At 42.7% G+C, this 24,470-nt stretch overlaps 2 protein-coding genes and 1 long non-coding RNA gene across 3 annotated transcripts in view; 2 read left to right on the forward strand and 1 right to left on the reverse strand.

The window, feature by feature from the left end:
• The window catches only part of LOC111070425 (thyroid receptor-interacting protein 11), a 35,715-nt gene that overhangs the window by 2,338 nt on the left and 8,907 nt on the right, over positions 1-24,470 (forward strand). The gene's annotated exons all lie outside the window — the stretch shown is intronic.
• Positions 6,805-8,789, forward strand: LOC121405468 (F-box-like/WD repeat-containing protein TBL1XR1). The gene has a single exon (XM_041596167.1). It carries the CDS (start codon positions 6,865-6,867, stop codon positions 8,713-8,715), a length of 1,851 nt encoding a protein of 616 aa, XP_041452101.1. The 5' UTR covers positions 6,805-6,864; the 3' UTR covers positions 8,716-8,789.
• LOC111082010 lies at positions 15,627-16,185 on the reverse strand. Its single transcript, XR_002608695.2, has 2 exons — positions 15,981-16,185; positions 15,627-15,924 (listed from the first exon to the last, which is right to left on the reverse strand). It is a non-coding gene; the product is annotated as an uncharacterized LOC111082010 (long non-coding RNA).

Here is a 24,470-nt window from a genome sequence, read left to right on the forward strand (position 1 = left end):
TGTTTCCAGACTCATGTGATATCACACTGCTACAAGTGTATTTCAAAATTTCGCCCCGCCCCCTTCCGCCCCCACAAAGAACGAAAATCTGTGGCAGGCACAGTTTTAAAGATACGATAAAACTAAAAACGCAGTATCGTAGAGAATGACCATATCTACCAGACTGCCGAATCTGAATCAGATCGGATTATAATTATAGCCAGAATGAAGAAATTAATTTTCGTTGCTTCCCCTGCCCCCCTCCCGCAAACGACAACGCAAGTCATTTTCCTTCTCGCTCGCACACTCTGCCGCGTTCAGTGCGCGAGCAACCCCTAGCGGGGGAGATGTAGAATATGAATGGTACATCTAGAATCTACATGTTAGATGTAAAATATACATTGTATATGTAGAATAAGCAGATGTAGCAAAAAAATGTAAAATGTACAATTTTTTTTTTTCTAAAATACAAAAAATCTAAGCTCAATAATGTTATACTGACTACGAAGGTGTATAGAAATATCGTGTCCCCAGAAACGACTCACACGTTCCTTCTCGTTTAGGTTCTACATGTGTCTTGAGGTTTTATATCTAGTTTTCAATCCATTTTATTATCATTACGGCCTTACACCGACCTGGCATGGGTCAATAAGGTCCAGAGAACGGTTCAATATGTTTTGAGTCAATACTCCTCTGACCACTTTCTAAAACTTTGCTCTGGTTGACGGATTTGAAGTTGCTACAATTTATTTGACATTCTCCCATAATTATACCCGTACTCAAAAAAAATGTATTATGGTAAAAGTGGATGTGTGTAACGCAGGAGGAAACGTCGACCCCATAAAGTATATATATTCTTGATCAGCATCAATAGCCGAGTCGATATAGCCATGTCTGTCTGTCCGTCTGTCTGTCTGTCTGTCTGTCTGTCTGTCTGCCGTCTTGTTGAGCCCCTGATCTCAAAGACTGTAAGGTTAGGGCAACCAAATTTGGTTTCCGCACTCAGTGATATCACACTGCTCAAGTGTATTCAAAAGCCCCGCCCCCTTCCGCCCACACAAAGGACGAAAATGTGGCAGGCACATTTTAAAGATACGCTAAAATTAAAAACGCAGTATCGTTGAGAATGACCATATCTACCAGACTGCCAATTTAAACGGATCGGATCATAATTATAGCCAGAATGAAGAAATTAATTTTCAGTCGCTTCCCCTGCCCCCTCCTGACAACGACAACGCAAGTCATTTCCTCTCGCTCGCACACTCTGTCGCGTTCAGTGCGCGAGCAACCCCCCCTAGAGATATGTAGAATCTAAATGGTAAATATAACACTTGTTAGATATAGAATATACATAATATATGTAAGATGTAGATAACAGATGTAGCAAAAAAATGTAAGGTGTAAAATTTTTTTTTAATTCTAAAATTCTAAAAAATTATATGCTCAAAAATATATATATTGACTGAGTACGGGTATAAGTAGAGTCGCGTCCCCAGAAGCGACTCGCACGTTCCTTCTCGTTTTGGTTTGGTTTCCAGACTCATGTGATATTACAATGCTACAAGCCCCCACCGCCTCCACAAAGAACGAAAATCTGTGTCAGACACATTTTTAAAGATACGATAAAACTGAAACGCAGTATCGTAGGGAACGACTATATCTACCAGACTGCTGAATCTGAATTAGATCATAATTAATTTTCAGTTGCTTCCCCCGCAAACTTCAGCCAGAGACACGCTGCTCATTCTCTTTCTCGCTCGCACACTCTGCCTCGTTATGTACGCGAGCACCCTCTAGCTGAGGAGATGTAGAATATACATTGTAGATGTAAATACCAGACGTAGCAAAAAAATGTAAATTGTAAAATTTTTTTTTTTAATTCTCAAAAATGTATATACTGACTGAGTACGGGTATAAGTAGAGTCGCGACTCACACGTTCCTTCTCGTTTAATTTTTGTTAAACGTTTACAGCAGATTTGATGGGTATTTTTTAAGTCATGTAAAACATGAAGATGGAATGCAAATGCAATAGGATTTCTTTAGGGTTCTAGTGCTTACATATTAAGCTTTCCAGAAATGTATTACATGTTATATTTGGAATACTGGAAATGTCCAAAAACACTCTTGAAAGTGGTAAGGTGCGGCACTACTATTTCAATGACCACAGCTGTAAATATGTGAGCTTATGATATACATATGTACATACATGTAGAACGAGAAGGAACATATGAGTCGCTCTGGGGACGCGACTCTACTTATACCCGTACTCAGTCAGTATATACATTTTTTAAATAATAATTATTAAAAAAAAAAATTTACATTTTACATTTTGTCATGTATCACATACATCTACAATGTATATTCCACATCTAACAAGTAGATTGTACATGTACCATTTATATTCTACATCTCCTCCGCTGGGGTCGTCGCGCACTGAACGCGGCAGATGTCGAGCAAGGAGAATCGTAGCGTCAGAGCGCTGAAGAAGGAGAGGGAACCAACGGAAAATTAATTTCTTCTGGCTATATTATGATCCGATCTAGTTCAGATCGGCAGTCTGGTAGATATGGCGTTCTCTGGTACTGCTTTATTTATCGTATCTTTAAAATGCAGGGGCGGAAGAGGGCGAAATTTTGAATGCGCTTATAGCAGTGTGATATCACATGAGTCTGGAAACCAAATTTGGTTTCTCTAGCTCTTATAGTCTCTCAGATCTAGGCGCTCATAAGACGGACAGACGGACAGACGGACAGACGGACGGACGGACAGACAGACGGACATGGCTATGGCTCGGCTATTGATCTGATCAAGAATATATATACTTTATGGGGTCGGAAACGTTTCCTTCTCTGCGTTGCACACATCCACTTTTACCACAAATCTAATATACCCCTTAACTCTTTTTTGAGTACGGGTATAAAAATAAAATATTTTACATTTTAAATTTTTTTGCTACATCTGTCATCTACACCTACAATGTATATTATACATCTACAACGTAGATTTTACATCTTCTCCGCAAAGGTCGCGCACAGCACAGGGCAGAGTGTGTGCGAGCGAGAAAGTAGCGTGAGTAGCGTGGTCGCTAGCTGGAGGAGGTGGGGGAAGCAACTGAAAATTAATTTCTTCATTCTGGATATAATAATGATCCGATCTGATCCAGATTCGGCATCCTGGTAGATATGGTTATTCTCTACGATACTGCGCTTTTATTTTTCCCGTATCTCAAAATTGGATGCCACAGATTTTCGTCCTTTGTGAACGCGGAAGGGGGCGTGGCAAAATTTTGAAACAGACTTGACTCAGTGTGATATCACATGAGTCTGGAAACCAAATTTGGTTTTCTAGCTTTTATAGTCTCTGAGAACTAGGCGTCAAACAAGACGGACGGATAGACAGACAGACATAGACTCGGCTATTGATGCTGATCTAGAATATACATACATATATACTTTATGGGGTCGGAACGTTGTGTCGTTGTCTCTCCTTTAAACTCATCCATTTTTACCGCAAATGGGTTGTCCATGTATTACATAATCACGTTTTCGATGTCTTTTGACCTCCTCCCCCCTCATTCAAGGAACCCCATGATGATTGATTAATGATTACGTAATCATTTTATGTATTTAATTTTCAAATCTCTAGAGATCCGATCCGGATTTTTCAGTTGAATTAACAAATCTCGAGAGTCAAAATCTCTATAGATTTCTGATGCACCGTTGTATGTTTTCGATTTGGTTATTGCTTGTTTCTATTGCGCCGTTGGTGTTCGCTTTTATTATTCATTGATCCAGCTGGTGATAAATGAAGCTGTGAAAGCTCAAAAAGATTACAATTCTTTATATTTTTATGGAATTATTTCGTTCAATAAATATTTTTGTTCCATTATCGTATGTACACTTGTTGCGTCTAAGCCCATAAAAACATAGCAAGCGAAAGTATTGTATGTTTAAAGAAACGCGAAATTGGCAACAATTAAGTTGAAATTCGTTTTTGTAGCTGAAGCAACATAACCTTAAAGGGTTGTACCGGTTTTTTCCCATTCTAAGCTGAGTAATCTAAAATAACTTTCTCCTCTAAAATTTGATTATTTGACATACGATACTTTCGCGAAAATGCGTCGATATGGCCATTTCTGTGAAAGCGAACAAAACAGTCGTACGTATTGCAAGTGGTAGAAAGGTAAAAAAAAAACTGATTTTCAAAATTGTTTTACCTTCATGATAAAACTTTTGACTAGCCCTATAGCTGGTGCTAAGATCGAATTTGAGCAATTCGTTTTTAATATTTTTTGCAAAAAACTAATCCACTCGCACGGGACAATTACACTAGTCAACACGATTTTTCCTCAAGGAACAAAACGAACTTTTTCTTAAAGATTTGGGGCTTAGAAATGGTTTGATGATATTTTTTTTTGTTTTTATGGCAGAACTTTTTTTTAAAGAATTTTTGAAAACTGGTATTTTTTTTAAAGATTTTTTCAGGGGAGCGCGATCAGGTACCAAATGTACTACCCTTGTTCGTTTGCTTTATTCCAATTGGCAGTTGGGCCCGCCACCTTCAAAAAGGTATTTTTTGTTCATTTTCCATATTTTAGGTTTGGTTAACGAATTTTAGCTCCAAAGTCTCTCCATAGATTTTAATGAGCGATACCTTAAACGACGCCAAATTAACGCACCTATACACGAAAAAATTTTTTTTCCTGAGTTTTTAAAGTCAAAATTTCGTAAAAAATACCCCACAAAAATCATCATTTTTGCATTTCAATGCTTTATATTTCCCAGACGGTAAGCTGTAATCACAAAGTGTTTGGCATCAACTTCTAGCTGTTTTAATTATCCTTTCAAAATAGCAAACCAATCTTTACCACCAGACGTACCAGAGGTAAAATGAGTTGGAAAAAACAAGCGCTTCCTCTGAAAAAATCTTTAAAAAAAAATACCAGATTTCAAAAATTCTTCAAAAAAAAGTTCTGCCATAGAAAAAAAACCATAATTCTTGAAAAAATTAGGTTGGAAAAAAAAAATTGGGCCACAAAAGCAGAAGTGGACACGGCAATTTGAAAGGTTAAATTTTATGCAAGTACTAGCAAGCCCTCAGCGGCTTCGCTCGCAGATAATTTTGAAAGGAGATGTGTAAATAAAATCAAATAAAGCTGTTGCAGCCGACAATGCAGCAACAATGCAAATATACCATTTTTCTCGAATATTTTTAGATAGTTGAAAGTTTAGATAACGAAAAAAAGACCCTTTTGAAATTGAAATCATATGTATGTTAATTGGGTACATTAGTTGTCGTTTTATAAATTTAGACTAAAATATCGCAACAGAATTAATTATATGAAAATGTTTTTTTTGTAGACATTTAATTTTTTGGTCTCGGTGGACCTATTTAGAAGAAATGCCCATATGTATTGTATGTACATATGTCCATAATGGTCGTTTCCACTATATGTACTTCAATACCAGTATAGTATGAATATGTCGTAATAGTCTTAAAATACTGCATACTGGGCATTTCAATGGAAAGTCAATAAAAATAGATTTCCACATAAATTCTGATCCGATATATTAACATAGGGGTAGATTAGATTTGTGGTCAAAGTGGATGTGTGTAACGCAGTGAAGGAAACGTTTCCGACCCCATAAAGTATATATATTCTAGATCAGCATAAATAGCAGAGTCTATGTCTGTCTGTCTGTCTGTTAGTTAGTTCTCAGGCACAATAAGAGCTAGAGCAATCAAATTTTGTTTCCAGACTCATGTGATATCACACTGCTACAAGTGTATTTCACTATTTCGGCCGGCCCCTTCTGAGTACGGGTATAAAAGTAAAGTCGCAGCCACCGAACCGACTCACAACGTTCCCCCTCGTTCTTTATAGTATTGATGGTGTATAAATTTAAGCACTTTGCCTATAATTTCATTTACTTTGATGTGAGAACCTATTTAAATTAATTATTATTATCTCCTATTAGTAACATGATTAAGGATCAAATTTCTTCCAAAAAGTCTCTCTCACATATCCCAGAAAACTGGGCCAATATTTTGACTTGTTTTTACTTTTTTTTTGCCCAAATCGGAAATATAAATTTTTCGTTTCTGTGGACAAAGAGACTAATCCGAATAAGAGTGGAAAAGGGAACTGAAATATCATTACCCCGATCGCTGCGCGTACCAAGGAAGGGTCGAACGAAAATTTAAATGGAATTTTTTTCCAATGCAACCGTCTTGGTATTTTATTGACTTATGGTTCTTTGGTTGTGTTTGGTTGCAGGCAATGATCATAATAATACTTAACTGCGATTAAAGCGCGAAGGACAGCAACCCACTCACTTGGGTGTGCCTCTGCCCCTGTCCCTGGCGCTCATAAAGATATCACTATTAATTATTATTAATATTCTTAAAAATATAATACTGCAGGCTGAGCTGAATCAGGGATGGCTTTCAAGAGTTTTCTTTGGTTGCATACAGCATTTAGTCCCGCACTCCTAGAGTATATTGAATTCGTGTGGATGGATCTGCATACATGTGTATGTCTGTATCGTCGAGATATCAGAAGCTCCCAATAACAGCTGGTGGTGCAGTGTTTTTATTTATTGTCCCCCTCTGCCGTCCCCATGTTATGACATCGAAAACTATGAGATCGGCGATTTTAAAGAAATGGAACACCGAAGTAAACAATTATTCATTTTCCTTTGCATTTGTTATTGTCATTGCCATTGCCATTGCCATTGGCATTGGCATCAATGCAAGCGAAGCGTTTATCGGCTTAGTAGAATTTTCGACTATTCAGGAGTTGTTGTTCTTGTACAGATCCGTCTTAGATCCGTCCCCTCGTTGAGAGGCGGCAAGTGGCGATTTCTGGAGAGGAGCGGAGACGCATGTTTTACGCAGTGCCTGCCGCTTTATCAATCTCCACGTCATTGCCGCCGCTGCCACAATCAGAAGCACATCAGAGCAGAAGAAACAAAGGCTGGATAGAGTCTGAGTCTGCGTCTGCGTCCCCCCCGGCTGCCATGAGTTTTTCCAGCGACGAGGTAAACTTTCTGGTTTACCGATACCTGCAGGAGTCGGGCTTCCTGCACTCCTCCTACGTCTTTGGCATTGAGTCGCACATCTCGCGGACCAACATCAATGGGAACCTGGTGCCGCCGGCCGCCCTGCTCTCCATCCTGCAGAAGGGTCTCCTCTACACAGAGGTGGAGTGGAGCGTCGGCGAGGACGGAGAGGTGGGGCGTCTCATTGAAGGCCTCTCCCTGATTGATGCTGTGATGCCGGAGGCCAAGGGGCCCAAGCCGGCGGCGAAAACGGACGAGGACGCAGCCGCAGCCGCAGAAGAAGCCGCGCAGCCATCCAGCAGCACCTCGGAGTCCACCAAGGAGGGGGCCTCCAGTGGGAGTGCTGCATCCACTAGCGGCTCCAGAGGCAACAAAAATCCAAAAGCCATCGAGACGAGCAGCGACGACGCCGTCCCATCCACATCCAAAAAAGCCGCCGCTGTCGCCACTTTCTTTCCAATAAAACCGGAAAAATCAGCCCCAGCCCCAGTCCCAGCCTCAGCTTCGCCTGCAGCTCCAGCCCAGAGTACAGCTCCGAGTGGGACCGGCGCCCCTGAGTCCCTCGACCAAATGGAGATTGATGGGAGCATTGAGATCCCGGAGTCCGAGGCGTGCGCTCTGCGCGGCCACGAGGGCGAGGTGTTCATCTGCGCCTGGAATCCGCATCGGGACCTGCTGGCCAGTGGCTCGGGCGATAGCACTACCCGCCTCTGGGACATGTCCGGATCAACGGCCAGCTCCCATCAGCAGCTGGTGCTGAAGCACTGCATCCAGAAGGACGGGGAAGAGGTGCGGAGCAACAAGGACGTCACGTCCCTGGACTGGAATGGTGAGGGCTCGCTGTTGGCCACTGGTAGCTATGATGGATATGCGCGCATCTGGAACACAGACGGCCGCCTGACCTTGACGCTGTGCCAGCACAAGGGGCCGATCTTTGCCCTCAAGTGGAACAAGTATGGCAACTACATTGTCTCCGCCGGCGTGGACAAGACGACGATCATCTGGGATGCCAGCACGGGGAAGTGCACGCAACAGTTCGCCTTTCATAGTGCCCCGGCCCTGGACGTGGACTGGCAGACGAGTGAGGCCTTCGCCTCGTGCAGCACAGATCAGAGAATATTCGTGTGTCGGCTGGGCGAGGCAGAGCCGATCAAAACGTTCCGTGGCCACACCAACGAGGTGAACGCCATCAAGTGGTGCCCGCAGGGGCAGCTGCTGGCCTCCTGCTCGGACGACTTGACTCTGAAGATCTGGAGCATGAATCGGGATCGGTGCTGCCAGGACCTGTTGGCCCATTCCAAGGAGATCTACACGATCAAGTGGTCACCCACAGGGCCGAGCACGAACAATCCGAACATGAACCTGGTGCTCGCCTCGGCCTCCTTCGACTCGACGGTTCGCCTGTGGGACGTGGAGCGTGGCAGCTGCATCTACACGCTCACCAAGCACACGGAGCCCGTCTACTCGGTGGCCTTCAGTCCCGACGGCAAGCACCTTGCCTCGGGCAGCTTCGACAAGTGCGTGCACATCTGGAGCACCCAGACTGGACAGCTGGTGCACACCTACAAGGGCACCGGCGGCATCTTCGAGGTCTGCTGGAACTCCAGCGGCAACAAGGTGGGCGCCAGTGCCTCCGACGGCGGTGTCTTTGTCCTAGATCTGCGCAAGCTCTGATCCCTTGCCTATGCAACATTTATATTACCTAAACGAGGGGCACATACACTGAGAAGCCCCAGATAAACGCCATATTTGTGAACTATTTTTTTTTTTTGGAAAAAAAACCATTTGAATTATGATATTCGGTTTTTACATTTCCATTAATTTTTATTACATTTCTATTAAAATACGATTTATGAGAAAATATATTTAATGTTCACGGGATATTTCATTGCATCGGTCATCGGTTGAGTGCCTCGAAATTTCATCTTTAATCATCAGAGTTTAAAGATCATAAAAAAATAACCAAACAAAACAAAAATAATAACAACAGATTACTATTATCCATGCTCGTAGATTAGCCATTAAATTTCTAGTTGATCGGTTCAGTGGCTGCTGAAATAATTTGGTCAGCAGTTTTCAAACACACAAATTTTATTCGAGCTGGATAGTTTTGATATTCTTTCGATGCTTTGCTTCAAGTGGTTTAATTCTGCCCCTTTTGGTTGCCGAAAAAGTAGTGTCCACGTGTTTCCCTCTACTTAATATGAACGAATATATAAAAGATTCATCCAAGGACCCGGCATCTCGCTATGGAGTCATTAGATTAAATGGAATTCATAGCATGAGTAGAACCTACTCAAAGCCCAGACTTTTGATCAACCCTCGTATTCTTTGTGGTTCATCTTACAGAAAAATAATCCATTAATGATTGGAAAGTATTCCATGAAATTAATCTCAAATTAAGTCCCATCCCAGAATTGTGCTATTCCTGCTCCCCCTCGTTGATCGTTCCATATCGATAAAGGGGCGGAGTTAAATCATTCCATGTATTCCTGTTGCACGCCCGTAGATTACACAGTGCTACAAAATCAAACATTTTGAATGTACTTTTCAAAGATCCTGACGTGGGTTATGGATCTGGTTGAGTAGTGCAGAACCCCTCCTGGAAGCACTTTAGTGCAATTTATTGCTGACAAGCTTAATCGGAACAGGCTCCCTTCTCTTGGGCGGATCGTTGCTCAGTCGTATCCTTCGGGGACCATCAATGCTTTCCGATGTTTTCAAACCCTTTTCTTTTTTTGTTTGTCTTTTTTTTGTGGGTTATCTGCCTGGTTATCTGTGGCTATCATTGGATCGATAGCTGGTACCCACCATATTGTTTTGCATAATTGCGCCAGGCGGCCGGCGATAAGCGTGCCCCCTTCATCACCATCGCTAGAACCATCAGCGTCTCCACCTCCCAGCCATTATCATCCCCATTAGTCGGGCATTTGGGACATCTGCATGGAACCATGCCCGGTACGTGGCCCTTATCTTATCCGGGCTGGGCTGGCCAGGATCGAAAGGGTTCAGATGCCAGGGTTGGGGTGGATGGCCTGGGCCTATATAAGCCCGGGCCACCTGCTGGCTGCCATTCATTCGGTTCCGGGAATCGATCCACGTACCCCCAAAGTGTAGCCCGCATAAAGTGGTAATTTTTATACCTTCACAGCCCCAGTTCCAGCCCCAGTGCGTTCTGTTCCACTTTTGGCCCAAAACCCAAAAAGACAACGGCTGTAAGAAACGTAAAAGAAAAAAACGCAATTTGCATTTGAAAATCGTGTGAAATTTTCCAAAAGAAGGTCGACAACTTTTTTGTACATTTTCCTTATTTTTTCTTCAGTTCGGTTTTTGTTTGTTTTTTTTTTTTAATTTTTTTTTATCTAATTCTATTTCGTGCCGGAAGTTGCGACGACTGCATTTTTTTTTTCGAGTGCCTTTTTTCGTGTGTACTCGTACACTTTCGGTATTTATTTTGGGTGAGTTGAATCAAAAGTTCTCTAAATTCCTACATGCAACAGCTGCCCCGGCGGCACAGTAAAATTAGTTTAATTGTTCAATTTTAAACGCAACGATTAGACGAGCCCGAGCAGATAAAACCAAAACTAAAACTAAAACTAAAACCCTCGACACGAGGCAGCGAGCACGCACCTGGCGATGATAATGAGGCTCCACGGCCCCCAATGCGGGCTGCAATCCGAGGCAAGGGCTCGAGTATGAGCCCCCACTTAGGGGGAGAGCGCATATATTATTTATTCGGTAATTTTAGAATATTTCAAATCAAAGAAATTGGCAGCAATCTATTGAGTATTTCATAATTAAATTGCCAATTAAATTAGCTGACAAATAATTAATTTTCTGATCGGATCTTGAATCTTTATTCTATTCTACAAAAAAATGGTGAAGCAGGTACCTATGGTCTCTATTAACGATCTCCATATTGAGCACTGATCGAATATCAAATCGATTTAATCGATAACAGAAACCATTTAGGTTATTCCATTATTGTAATTCTTTAAAGCATATGTACATATTACTTCTAAACCATATTCCAAGTGCTTACTATACAAACATAGGATTAGACCCTTTTTAATGAATTAATTTAGTTTTTGTCCTTCTACCAATCGATTTCTTGACGATTTAATCGATATACTTACACCAGGGAGGAACTGCAGATCGAATACTCTGCTCTCCATGTGTTCAAAAGTCCACATCATATTTATCCGACATCCAACTCCCTGGACATACATATGTACATACATACATACACGTGCATATGTATGCACTTCATCTTGCATAGATTTCATTAGAGCGGAAATGCTGATGGGTCGCTTGGCTGGTTGGGGTCAGTGGGGTGGTGGGGTGATGGGGAAAGGGCTGCTGCTGCTGCTGGGGGTGGATGGGTGGGTGGTTGGACTAGGTACTCCGGTTATAGTATATTTTTGTTTCTTTTTGTTGTTGTTTTTTTTTCGGACACGTCAACAGTCAACAGTCAAAACCGAAACCGAAACCAAAACCAAAACCAAATCGAGTTCCATTTGATAAACGCGGTTTGTTACGCTTGGTCAAACTGTGTCAAATGTGTCCCAGCAGCTGCACTTGTTCCGCTCCCTCTGGTCCTCTGCCCCTTCAACTGCCACGACCTCCTCCTTGTTCCCCCTGTTCATAATTAGCGGGGAGAACTGGGCTGGAATGGACTGGAGTGGGAGTCGGAGGCATCTGGGTAAGGTAAATTTTGCCCATTGGCTATGCCCGTCAGCCATATGAGGCGGGCTGGTCGTTGACGTCAACCCGGCATTAGACTGGAGAAACTTGCAGAACAGAAATTATTTTATCCCTCCTAAGAGTGTCCCCAGGAAGACTATATTGTTGGCTGCAAGGCCAGGCTTTTCATTGGCATCATCCAACTGTGCCACATATCATTCAGAGCTAAACCAAAACCCATTGCCATATTGCGATGGGTTCGAACTTCGAACAGCTTCTGGGCAGTGTGGGAGGTGGAAGGAACGGCCGAAGAATGGTTTTAAATCGAATGATCTGTATGAATTAATAAACAAATGGTTTTGTTAGTCATCCGATCGTGAAACCCCCAATCCATAGCCAGATGCCGTCGGATGAGGGCGTTATTATAGTTGCTTGCTTATCGAATTAATTGGGTTTCGGATGTCACCCCTTCATTGAGTTTGGACACTTGTTACCTACTCATCATTATTTTATGTAGGATTTGTTCTTGCAGTCTGCAAAGGAGCGAGCTTATCGACGGCATGTTTGTTGTTCTACTTTTGTTTTCATTGCATGTCTCCGGCAGTCATCGTATTACTTTTCTTGGTTTTCTATTCATTCACCATTTGTTTATGCTTTGCCTAATTTTCAAGAATTGTCCCCCTCACTCATACGTATCTGAATCATGTCATATCTGAATCAGACTTCATTTCCTTTCCCCTGGTATTCTTTTCATTCGGATTTGGCTGCCCCAGATGCCCATGGATACGTATGTGTATGTGTATGTATATGCATACTCGTATATTTATTATTAATGTAGGTACATTTGTGTACTTAATAATCGCTGTAACAATTGTCGAGACCTCCACTTATGGTCAGCAAAATCATTCAGCTATGATGATGACGATGATGATAATGCACTCATCAAATGTTTCTGGTGGCTTCTGGCCATCAGGCTCGCTGCTCGCTGCTCACCTGAGCACGGCACGAATGAAAATGACAATTTGTTGTTGCTTTTGCTGTGGCTGCTGCTGTGACTGCTGCTGCTGTTGTTGTTGCCACCCACGCCACCCATCGCCCCACTGGGCGGGATTCCCACCAAACAACTGACCCACGGCCAATGAGAAGTCAAACGTTGCATGTCGCTAAGTGCAGCTAGAGTTGCCTCCGACTCTGCTGCTGTCAGAGGAGACCTGCAATTAAAGTACCCACTACGGGAAGATCAGCAGAGTATATTGCGCTGGTTTGGGCGTATGTAACAAGTGGAAGTGGAGACCTCTCAAGTATGTAGAATTCAGACATATTGAGAGAGAATCTTTGGATCCGATAAATGCCTGTCTGTTCTTGCGGATGGTGCGAATAGATCTCATCCGTTTTTGGATCTTTTAATATACATTTATCCCAGTACCAGGTATCTGGTTGCAGCAACACCACGATCGAGTGCTGCTTTGCGCTTGTTATATGTATTTTTGTGACTGTGGCTGCCTCTGATGACTGACATTGTACGGCTGCCGTACGTTTCTATAAACAATCAGCGAAGCGAGCGGACAATTTTTACTAACTGCCACTGGCTCCAGCAACAGCAGCAGCAACAGAAACAGAAACAGCATGGAAAAAGGAAAATGCCAAATGAAAAGCTGCAACAACAATGAGCGAAAGAACGTGGACAGGTCTGAAAACGAATCTTGGCCAAAATCAATTTGCTACCCTGTGAACGGGGACAGGGATAGAGATACAGCGACAAGTACAGAGTGAGAGAGCGAGAGAGAGAGAGAACTAACTAGTCACACACATAACTCACGCACAGATGGCGCTACAGATGTTCTCTCCACCTGCTGCACTTCCACATCCCCACACATCCCCACATCTCCACATCTCCACATTCATTTCCGTTTCCATTTAGATTCGCGTGTTTCTAACGAGCTGCGCTCACTTTAAGGCCTAAATGCGGCACGGGAGGGGAATGGGCTGCGGCTGCGGCTGAGGCTGAGGCTGAATTGGGCTGTTGGCTTACTGGTTGGGTGGTTGTGGCTGTGTCTGTGGCTGTGTCTGTGGCTGTATCTGTGGCTCCACAACCTATTCTCTATTCATTTGGGCGCTGCCTGGGATGCAGCTGCTGTCGAAACAGCTTCTGTCTCTGCAGCTTGTCTCTCTCTCTCTCTCCCCTTCTCTCTGTCTCTCGCTGAGTTGCTCAATTTGCCTCGCGTTTAACCTTCGTGTGTAATTGCATATGTTTGGGCCACCTCCACCTGAGAGTTTCTCGCACTGTAGGTGCTGACATAGCTGACCTGGCAGAGGCGGTCGCTTTGCAGGGGGATTCCGAAGAACTTCAAAGAAGAAAGAACAGGGGAGCATTGCAAAGGCAACTGTAAAACGATTTTCATAGAATGGGAATATATAATGAGTAATAATAATAAAAACTCACAAATTGGAGCAATAAATTAGAAATAAATCCAATCAAAGAGTCATGGAATCAATTAATTATTGAATATAATAGAACGTGGGATGGGTATGGAAAAAACGAAGTTGCAAATATTACAAAAATTCATATATATATATAAATTAGGGAATAATGTGGGGATATTTATGGTAGAACTTTGCTGCCTGATCGCAAGTATCACAAAAATGTTAGCCATTGAAACATGCTTCTGAATGGGTTGTAAAAAACCGGGACAGGGCGTTCAATTCTTAAGTTCTGTTTAATTGTGAATTAAACAACGTCTAAATTGCTTACTTTCCTTTTAAGTAATTTTCTCAGCTTTATCTTGTATGACTGATGAGTGAACTGTAGATGGTGGCAATGAAAATTGAATTTGGATAAATATCCATGAAATGTCAGCAAGTCCTTGGAATTTCGCTGTGTTTTCGCTGTGCAAAAACAAAAGACACAAAAGAAGCAGGAATATGTGAAATACAAACGGAATGGAATTTCTGGCATACTAGTATTATCTCTGTTTTTTTTTTTTTTTTGCTGTTTATTCAAGCGTATTCACGTAATTTTTTAACTGCATTCCAAACCCCTCCAACCAGCCGCCTGTGAATTGTGTTTAAGGTGTCCATTGAGCAGAATCAAAATTGTCACGCAATCTGCTTTGGAAGATTCGAATTTGTCGCTGGTTTTTGTTTTGTTTTTTGTTTTTGTTGTTGTTGTTGTTGTTGCATGCATTCTTTTGGTTGATTTACATCGAAGGTTGGCGGATCTGCTATACGAGTACGTCTCGGGTGTTTCAATTGCAGTTCTAACTCTTTGTCTAACACTTTTTCATGCCGTTTTGTCTCTTTGTGTTTGCTTCACATAGCCTTCCTCTCGGCCACGTTTGGAAACAGCTTATGGCTCTGGGTCGACTGTCTGTCTGTCTGTCTGTCCGTTCGTTCGTCTAGGCAATTACGCAGTGCCACCTCCTACACCCTCCTGCAACGATCGCCTCCCTGCAAATTTTCTCCTGCTGCCCGGCCGACTGGCAACAAATGCTAATAAGCATTAAATTATGAAAAGATTTTGTTCGTTTGCAGGCCAGTCAGGCCATAAATGACGAAATTTAAGCGCCCATATATTTATAGCCCAGACTTTTTGCACTGGAAAACTAAGTGCTAACTGCCCGGGGGAGGCCAGGGGCCAGGGCGCACAGCGCAGAGCGCAGGGCAGCGCTGCCGAAGGGGGGTATGGGGTGTTGGGGGAAGGTGCTGCGTTTTGGCCATTTTTATTGGCAAGTCGCGCAGTTGCATAAACATGGCCAACGAGGCGGCAGCCGACGACAGCAAATGGAAAAATGTTCGCCTGCTCTCTGCTTTTTCGAGTATGTAGCTGTTGTAACACTGACTGTACCATATGCTGATGATGATCTTTCAAGCTTAACAAAACAAACCGCAAAAATAAATATCAATTTTGCATTTTGCAAAACATTCTTCGCATCCATTGGATATTTCCATCACTGTTTTATTACTTTTGATATTCATTTCCCCATTAAAAGCAGAGCCAACAGCAGAGCCATGTCCATCTGGCTGTCCTGCCGGCTATCTACGAGCATCTGGCTTATTTTCACAGAATAAAGTCTGTGTTCTGCGCGATATTGGGGCCGTGTGCTTACCCTCTGCCAGGGTATCTAAAGGTTCGGCCCTGAAAGCAGTGCGCCCTTCCACATAGCTTTTTGTTTCTGCGGTGGCAGCAAATGAAACTAAAAACTAAAAACGAAAAACTCAAAAAACGAACAAAAAAGTGGAACGCCCAAATGGCTCACCGTCCATAAAATCGTCAAACAAATTGAGCGAAGCGAACGTCAACGCACGCAGCGCTTTTCCAGCTTTTCCACACTGCCCTCTGTACCCGTACCCTCGGCCCCACCAATCCACTGAGATTTTCCAATTAGTTATTAACTGAATTGTTGAGCGCGGAGGGTTAGCAGAATGGAGGTTAAACGATGGCCATTCGATGGATAAAATCGTTCAGTAAATACTGGTAGAGATAGAGAAACGGAGATATTACATACGGAATATACATATATAAAATAAATGCTCCATAAATATATTTGATCTGATTGAAGGAGTTGGGGAGTAAATATCCTATCCATAATGTATCTTAATTCTTACCTCTCCTCCACATCTGTCTACCATTCTGGGGAATCGATCGATTTGATTATTTAAAGTTTCATCAATTTTCTTGACAACAGTTCAGATTGGCTTCGGTTAGAAAAGCGATGCAGTTGACCAGGCAGCGGCGAGTGAATGAATTTTGTGGCGAGAGATAAATAAAAATCGAAGTTCCACTTTTTTCACCCCGTATTTTGGGAGATTGTTTGCCATGGCTTCAATGTGAAATGGGATTTGTTTGAATTGTCTTGTGGTGAAGCATTTTCCCCTGGTTCGTGTTTATTTTTTCATTTAGTTATTGTTGAATGTATTTCAGTTGACCCAAAATGGGAACCAACCCATGGGATAGATGTGACTGGAAGAGATAAAGAAAGATAATGTGTATGTTTAGGAGCAGGCTACTAGGAAAATATTGAATACAATTAAAGTTCGAAGGAAGTCGAAGATTTAAAGGGAAAGGAATGTTTCGAGGTTGACGTTGATGTTGAAGATATAAAGAGATAGATCCATATGATATGTACACATGGACAAAAGCAATAGAGCAATATCTAAATCTGGAATTAAATCTTTAAAGGATACAATAAGGATCATAGCTTAATAGCTTTACTTTGGGTCCCTTAACAGACGATTGCATATATCTTAAGCTGCATTCTCACATACATATGGATGTACCTATTCGGGCCCGGCATCCGTACACGTATCCGCATCTGACTCCGTGAGAGAGTGCAGAGAATCTGTGTGAATGTGGAACGCTGTGGAGCGACCGAATTGAAGCGCGTTATTTGAATTCGATTTCTTCTCTGAATTTTAACAGCAACGTGTTAAATGAATGCCAACACAAAACGGGAGAGACTTAGACGCAGACTCAGACCCCTCAGACCCAGACCGAGTCCAAAATCGTCGGCAGTTTGGTCTTCATCTCTAGCGACAACCACCGCCAGGTACCTACATACCTAACACGATCTTCGCTCTCCAAGTGCTATGTACCCAGGCACTGAACCAATACCCCTCGTACCTACATACATACATATGTATGTATGTATCGGCACCTCCATGTCCAAGTCCATGTCCATCTATATCTGTATCTGTATCTCTACCTCTATTCTGTTTGTGTATTCCGCTGCGACTTCTCTTCTTGGTGGCTTTGATCTGCTCCACATCAAGTTGATCTGGCGACGTCGGGCGAGGTTTGCCATTGATCAACGTGCATCCACATCCACATCCGCATTTGTATCTGGTATCTGGTATCTGTATCTCACTTCTCTTCACCTTCATCTCCAATTCCATCTCCGTTTCTATCTCTTTCGCTTTCTTTAACTTATGCACGTATCCCAATGTGTTTTTGGGGCAGCGCAGCCTGTCCCACATATTGATCAAACGTGTGCAAATACAATGTGCGATACAATTTAAATATTTATTATCTTTGCAGTTCGTTAGCATCTTGTACATACATTTGTATGTACATATGCTTCAGGCAGGGGAGCGTACACACTTTTTTCAGTGGGTGCAAGAGGGGGTTTAACCTAGATTCTAATCGAGTGATCTTGCTATAAGAATCGACAGAGTTTCATTGATAGTTACACTAAGCAAATCGGAGTTTAGGTGGCCTAAAGTTTAAATTTGTATGGGTAACGGAGATACGGTGATATATGTCTCGTAATCGGTTTACTTTTGAGGCACACCAAAGGCATGCGCATTTCTGTTAATATAATATAATAAAAAACTCAGGGTTCTCAGGGCTAGAATTTTATATTCATCCACTGCAGTTTTAAGTTGGCTCTTTTTCGATTTACTTCAAGCAATAATGAGAAGTAATGCTAATAAGGCACTTTTGGAACTTCGGTAAAACTTAAGATATAATATATTCCTGAATCCCCTATAAATATTATAAATTTCTATTGTTGTTCGACTTCTATGCTCTATGGGAAATAATGTTGGGGGTCACAAACCCCCTCTAACCCCTCCTCTAGGCTAAGCCTCTGACTGGTTTGGTGTTTTCGGTGGCCTCAATATTGGGATTGGGACTTACTTCTCGTCAAAGGTTTTCATCGAAGGGTTTTCCATTGACATTTTCTCCCCCGAAAAATAAAGAGAAATAAGAGGCAAAAGGAGAAGAAGGAATCAGTAGCCAAAAGATAAAGCACAAAGAGGAAGAGGAATAACTGATTATACAATCGATTTGAACAATTGGCGCCGCCGCGACCATGTCCCTGGCGGGGGGAGTTGTTCAGAAGAAGGGGTCCGTGGTTGGGGCAGTACTTAACGCATGTTAACGCTGACGCCGATTCCATTTGCACGCCTGATTGTTATGGATATGGAGCAAGGAAACTAAAGGTAGAGCTAGCAGCAGAGACAGACAGCGACAGCGACAGAGAGAGAGAGAGAGAGAGAGGCAGTGTTAGTGGTGGAGCCAGTGGCACACGGGGGTGTCAGGTATAGGGGTAGCGAGAGGAAGGCAGCACCAGCAACGATTCGATGTGCATTCGCAACAGAACGAAATGCATTAGAAAAACGTTTGTTCCTACATACCCTTGTCGGGGGTCAGAGTATAATGATTGTGACTAGGCGTGTGTAACACACAGAAGATACATGCATACATATGTACGTATGGCAAATCTGATAATATTCTCTGTACAGTTCCACTAGAATGTTGCATGCGAAGTTTTAAAAAGTGCAATAAAATATTCAAAAAATCGTATGACATCTTCTGGTTGTAGTTGGATCTAGAACCCAAACATCTTGTACTTTTTCAACAAATATTTGAAAAACTATTCCGGAAGATTCTATTACCCTGTTAATGATGAAATTTGATTATATTTCTATGCCATACTGGTTTTTTTCTTTCTGATTTCCTCGTAAAAACAATCCCTTATCGTGCCGAAGGTGTCCGTCCGCTTATGGGAATGTTGTACAGCTATACTTAGACGAATAAACCCCTTAAAGAACTGGGGAATTTGGTTGAACATGCCAGTCATATGAAAAATTGTATGCAAAATGGTACGATGAGTCGTATTAAATTATGTACATATGTACATTCATACATATGTACATACATATGTATATATAGCTGCCAAAGGAAAGATACATAGATCTGGAAGGGTATCCATGCAGAGCTTTGCCCTCGAATATCTTCTTTCTCCCTTGTTTTGTTTTGTTACTGTTACAGTTGCTGTTGCCGCTGTAGTTGTTCTTGTTGTTGTTGTTGTTGGAATTGCTGATAAAAGAAAAGCCCCAAAACTAATTAACGCCTGCAACGTGTTTTCCTGACTCTGCATGTGTATGTGTGTGTGTTGGGTGTGTGTGTGTGTGTGCGGGCCAACTGTTGATTGTGTAAACCAAAAAGGTGCGAAAGGGATGGCCATAGTGTGCATGTATGTATGCCTATGTCTACCTTCATGGAACTGGCTGTATTTTTATCTGCTAATTAAACACAGACGCTCGATTGCGACAACAGCGGTAACAACTACAGCAACAATCAGCGGCCGGCCGGCCGCCCGCTTAAAGCCAACGCGACGTGGCCATATGGAATACACACACATAAGCACACAACACACACATACATAAATGAGCAACGTAACTACACATGTATGCAAGAATGTACAAACATAGATACGCGTATTCCATTACATAGTGCTGACGGGGCAGAAGCAAAGCCAAGCCATGCACCCGTACACCTCCTAACTACATGACGATGTAGTTGGCCATGTCGATCTACGTGTAAGTTTGAGGCGAGGATAACTAACTCCTGCCGGACCCTTTACATCATCTTCGTCTTCTGCTCACACACAGAAACACCTACCGCGTAGTGTATGTTTGTGTTTTGCTCTTAAAAGTAGCCATCTGTACGCTCTCTCTCTCTCTCTCTCTCTATTACTCTTATTTAAAATTAAATTTACATGCAGTGCTGCGTCAACAGCACCAGGGTGTACCAAATAGAGGTACGGTACACCCTTTTATTTGGGTACTTCCGCTTCCTGCCATTATTTGGTGTTACGCGTTCCTAACTTTAAGCATCTACGCAAAGAGCAAACCATATGCACATTGGCACCGCCGAGTGGCAGTGGAGGCCGGTCCCTCGAACTGACTTACCTTTTATTGAATATACCTTGGGCAAACGCAGTCGTCCCCACTGCCGCCGCTGCGGAGAGCACATACAGCTCGCCGCTGAGAACAAACAAAGTGAGCAAAATGAGCAAATAAAGCGAACGTTGTCGTCTGCATCATTACACACACAACACACAAACACACACACACACAACACACAAACACACAAACACACACACACATGCATAGAAAACATTAACAGTTCTGAAAAAAATAAATAAGGGGAAAAAATGAAAGAAAATAAATAAAAGCAACAACAAACGTCGCTTAATTTCAAGTTAAATAGCCGACGCGCATTATTTGAGTTTTGAAATGGAGAGCAAGTCGAAGTTGGTTACACTACCGACATGCACATGTGTGTGCTTAGGGTATGTACATACCAACATACATACATACACACTAAATGGCGTGGCTATGATGGATGTCTTTCCATTTACCTAATCTCACTCAACCTCTACCTCGTTGAGCAGGGGAAAACGATCCTCTCGCACATTGCATCACCTATGTAGGTGAGCTCTCCGTCTTGTCTTCGACACTCGAACTTATTTCATCCCACTCCCCAAAACGATAGCCTGTACTCGGCGCTTGTACAACGACGACAGGAGTCGCCGCCGGCTTCGGGAGCAGCGAGCGATCTTCACCTGCTCTCCTCCTGCTCTCTCCTGCACAACCAAACTTGCTGATTACGCCGCCTCTGCCTCTGCCGCGGCTGCTGCTATGCTATCTCTGTCTCACGCCGGCAACAGCTTCGGCTCTGCGCTTCAGTATCGGTATCGGGCTCGGTTTCGGTGCTAACTTCGGCTATGTGGGTTCTCAGCATTCTGCTATTTTCACCCAACGCCCATTGCACGTTGAGTTCATTCCTCGATCGGTCGCGCAACGGGAAAGTCGTCTCTGGTCAGTCCACCCCTTCTGCTCCCACTGGAAGAGATAGATAAAAAAAAACAAAAAAACAAAAAAAAAAAGAACACTTTCTCATTCCTGTTAACGTTTATTTTTTGGTTAAACTTTTATTTTTTGTGACTGCCTTTGTTTTAATTGCTTACAATTACAACCGCGCGTTGTCGTACATAAAACGCGCAATCATCGCCGTCTTCAAGTGAAAATTAACCGATCTCCATTTTAATTTTACCTTGCCATATTTTTTGCCAATTTTTTTTGCTTGTGAGAATAACTGCAAACTGGAAAAAAAAGAGTTATCGAATGACTAGCGCGGGGAAAAAACGAAGGCAAAAATTCTGCCGAGTTGCCAGCCCGAAATTGGAAACGAAAAACGAAAATCGCTGCACATGCTGACAAGTAACTGTAAGTGGAAGGGATGGGCACGGATGGCATCTGCATTAAAGTGCAGACTGTAGACTTTTCTAAGCATTTTAAAGTGCTTAAAATGTGCTCATAATTTACACAAACATGTGTAATGAGTTTTACCCTCAGATCTATCGAAAATCATATTGATTGAATAAGTAATTAATCCAGAAAAAGATGCGATTGTTGTTGTAAGTCTGTTGTACTCAAATTAAAACGTACAAATCGTATGTATTTTGCTTAGTTCGCACACTAAATATATCGGTATAGTTCGAAGAGCGTTCTAAGTTTTGTATTTTTTTTTTTATTTTGTGGCTGTGCCCGTTGCTGCTGCTGTTGCTGTGGACGACTGTGTTTTGGCCCGCCGCCTTGACTTTCGACTTTTGTCTCGACTTGACATCTTCTCTTATTAACTATGTAATTTTCCCTTTTGTTTTATTGCACTGCATACACTAACTTATTATTACTTTTATTATTACTCATTTGTTGGCCCGGCAACAGTATGGGCCAGGGCAGAGGGAGGGACTCGGCTCGGCTCGGCCTCAGACACGGACTCGGAGAGAAGTGCTGTTCATGTCGAATTCGAGCGCTTTGCTAAATTGCAAAAAAAGCGAGATGAGCACGTTTGTTTTATGATGTATGTCGTTGGGGTGATACCCTTCCCTAAAGCTCTGGGCCCTAAGCAGTCGTGCATCTTTTTTTTTTATACCCGATACTCAAAGAGTATAGGGATACAAAATATTAGTCTTGTGTTAGATGTGAGTAACACTTAAAAGGAATCGTTTTTGACCCCATAACGAATCTTGATCAGCATTAATAGCTGGGTGTTCCGTCTGTCCGTCCAGAGAGGCGCCTAGTTCTCAGAGACTATTAGAGCAAGAGAAACAAAATTGTGTATGCAGATCTCCAGATCGGATCGGATCAATATGATAGCCAGAAGGAACAAATCATCCTTTTGCAGGGCTGATGTTGCTGCGAGAAGAGGGAAACAGATTAAATATTCTAATATTTGAATCAAAAAGGACAATAGATGGAGGGACTAAATTAAAATAAGAACAAAACAATTGGTCTTGGTTTCTTTCTTTCTCTCCCTGTTTTTCCCCTCTCTTCCCCATGAAAAGTACGAGCATAATTGAGAGATATATAAATCATAAGCTCACCACGCTTGTTGTGTATGGGTTATAAGAGTAGAGCTGCGAGTCTTGCCGCTCTTTTTGGGTTCGATTTGATTTCATTCGATTCGGAATTCCTTAGATAAGGATATGGGAACTTTCCACAGGTCGCGTTTCGTATCAATCCCTAATTGACTTACTTGTTATCGCCTTTGGCTTTCCGCTATCAAACCATTGGTCACTTTCCAATATACGAGTATTCCCAGCAGACTTCCTGCAGGGAGCGGGTTTCCACAGAGAAATGTTCCAAGGTTCTTATTTCACTCTCCTGCTCGACATTATACATACATATGTACATATGTATTTTTTCTCCGTTCCAAGGGCACTCGGGGTTCCGTGTGGGGAGCCACCAGCTTGGCTTCACATTCCCATCGTTGGCTTGGATCCACTCTGCGAGCCTCGTCTCCGATTAGCTTTCAACAAAATTCTCGGTATCGCTGACCCTCTGTTTGAATTTCGTCTGAGAATAAAGTAAACCAAATACCCCAGAAAGAACGATGGCGACACAAACCCCAATACAATCCATTTCAACCCAACCCAACCCAACCCAAGCCCAGCACATTCTGATAGATTCAGTTACGGCTCAGAATCAGCGTGCTGCTCCCCTGGGTCCCATTACCACATCCTCCCATAGACCAAGCTCACATCCATACCCTGTACGTAACAGGGTATTGTTCCGTCGGAAAATGTAGGGGGGGTGGGGGATTCAACAACATCCATCCAAGACCGAGCCGAGAACAGAGAGGAGCTCTCTCTCAGGAGGTAACAAGCGTTCAATGTTTATTTATAAACAAAAAAAATATGAAATCCCAAAGCCGTTGCCATCCCAGGGATTGAGGGAGCTGCGATCGAGGGGTGCTCGAGCACCACCACCCTATGGATATACTCGTAATTGGTATGTGTCTGTGTGTGTGTGTGTGTGGTATGAGGAGCAGACCGATTAGATAAGAAGTCACTCGGCTCGGAACACAGAGTGGAGAGGCGGTCGTGACTAAAGCGATCTCAATTCAATATTGATCGAGTAAGCCGCAATGTTTGTTTATACATAAGTATTTCCTGATAAGGGCCCCCAGGTCTTTCCCCCGCGCCATATGCTGCTAAGAGTCTGACTCTGATTTCTATGTACTATGTATATGTATGTACATATGTCGTGTATTACCCGAAAATACCCCATTCTGTTGTACATATTTTGTGCGCTATGGGCTATGAGTTGTGGGTCTCATCTTGGAAACTATTTGTTTTCCCCACTTCCGGTTTATAGGCGCCTCCTCCAACCCATGCTATCTCCTCCATGCAACAGCAACCTGTTGAGCCGAAACTCCACCTCTTACCCACTCAGCATTATCATTTTATCTTATCGTCTTTTGGCTTTTTGGGCCTGGTCTTGGTTTGGTTTATGGTATATGGTTGCCATTGGGCATGGACTGTTGTACATATCTCCCCATCCCACGAGCCCATACATCCCCTCTATACAGCCGAAAGACACACACTATAGCACAGAGCTATCATATCGAACCCGTTTGTGGGGGCGGAAGGTTGATCGATTGTTTGGCCCAGCCT

This window comes from Drosophila obscura, unplaced genomic scaffold, assembly GCF_018151105.1.
Source record: "Drosophila obscura isolate BZ-5 IFL unplaced genomic scaffold, ASM1815110v1 contig_96, whole genome shotgun sequence".
In the NCBI taxonomy this organism is placed as follows: Eukaryota; Metazoa; Arthropoda; class Insecta; order Diptera; family Drosophilidae; genus Drosophila; species Drosophila obscura.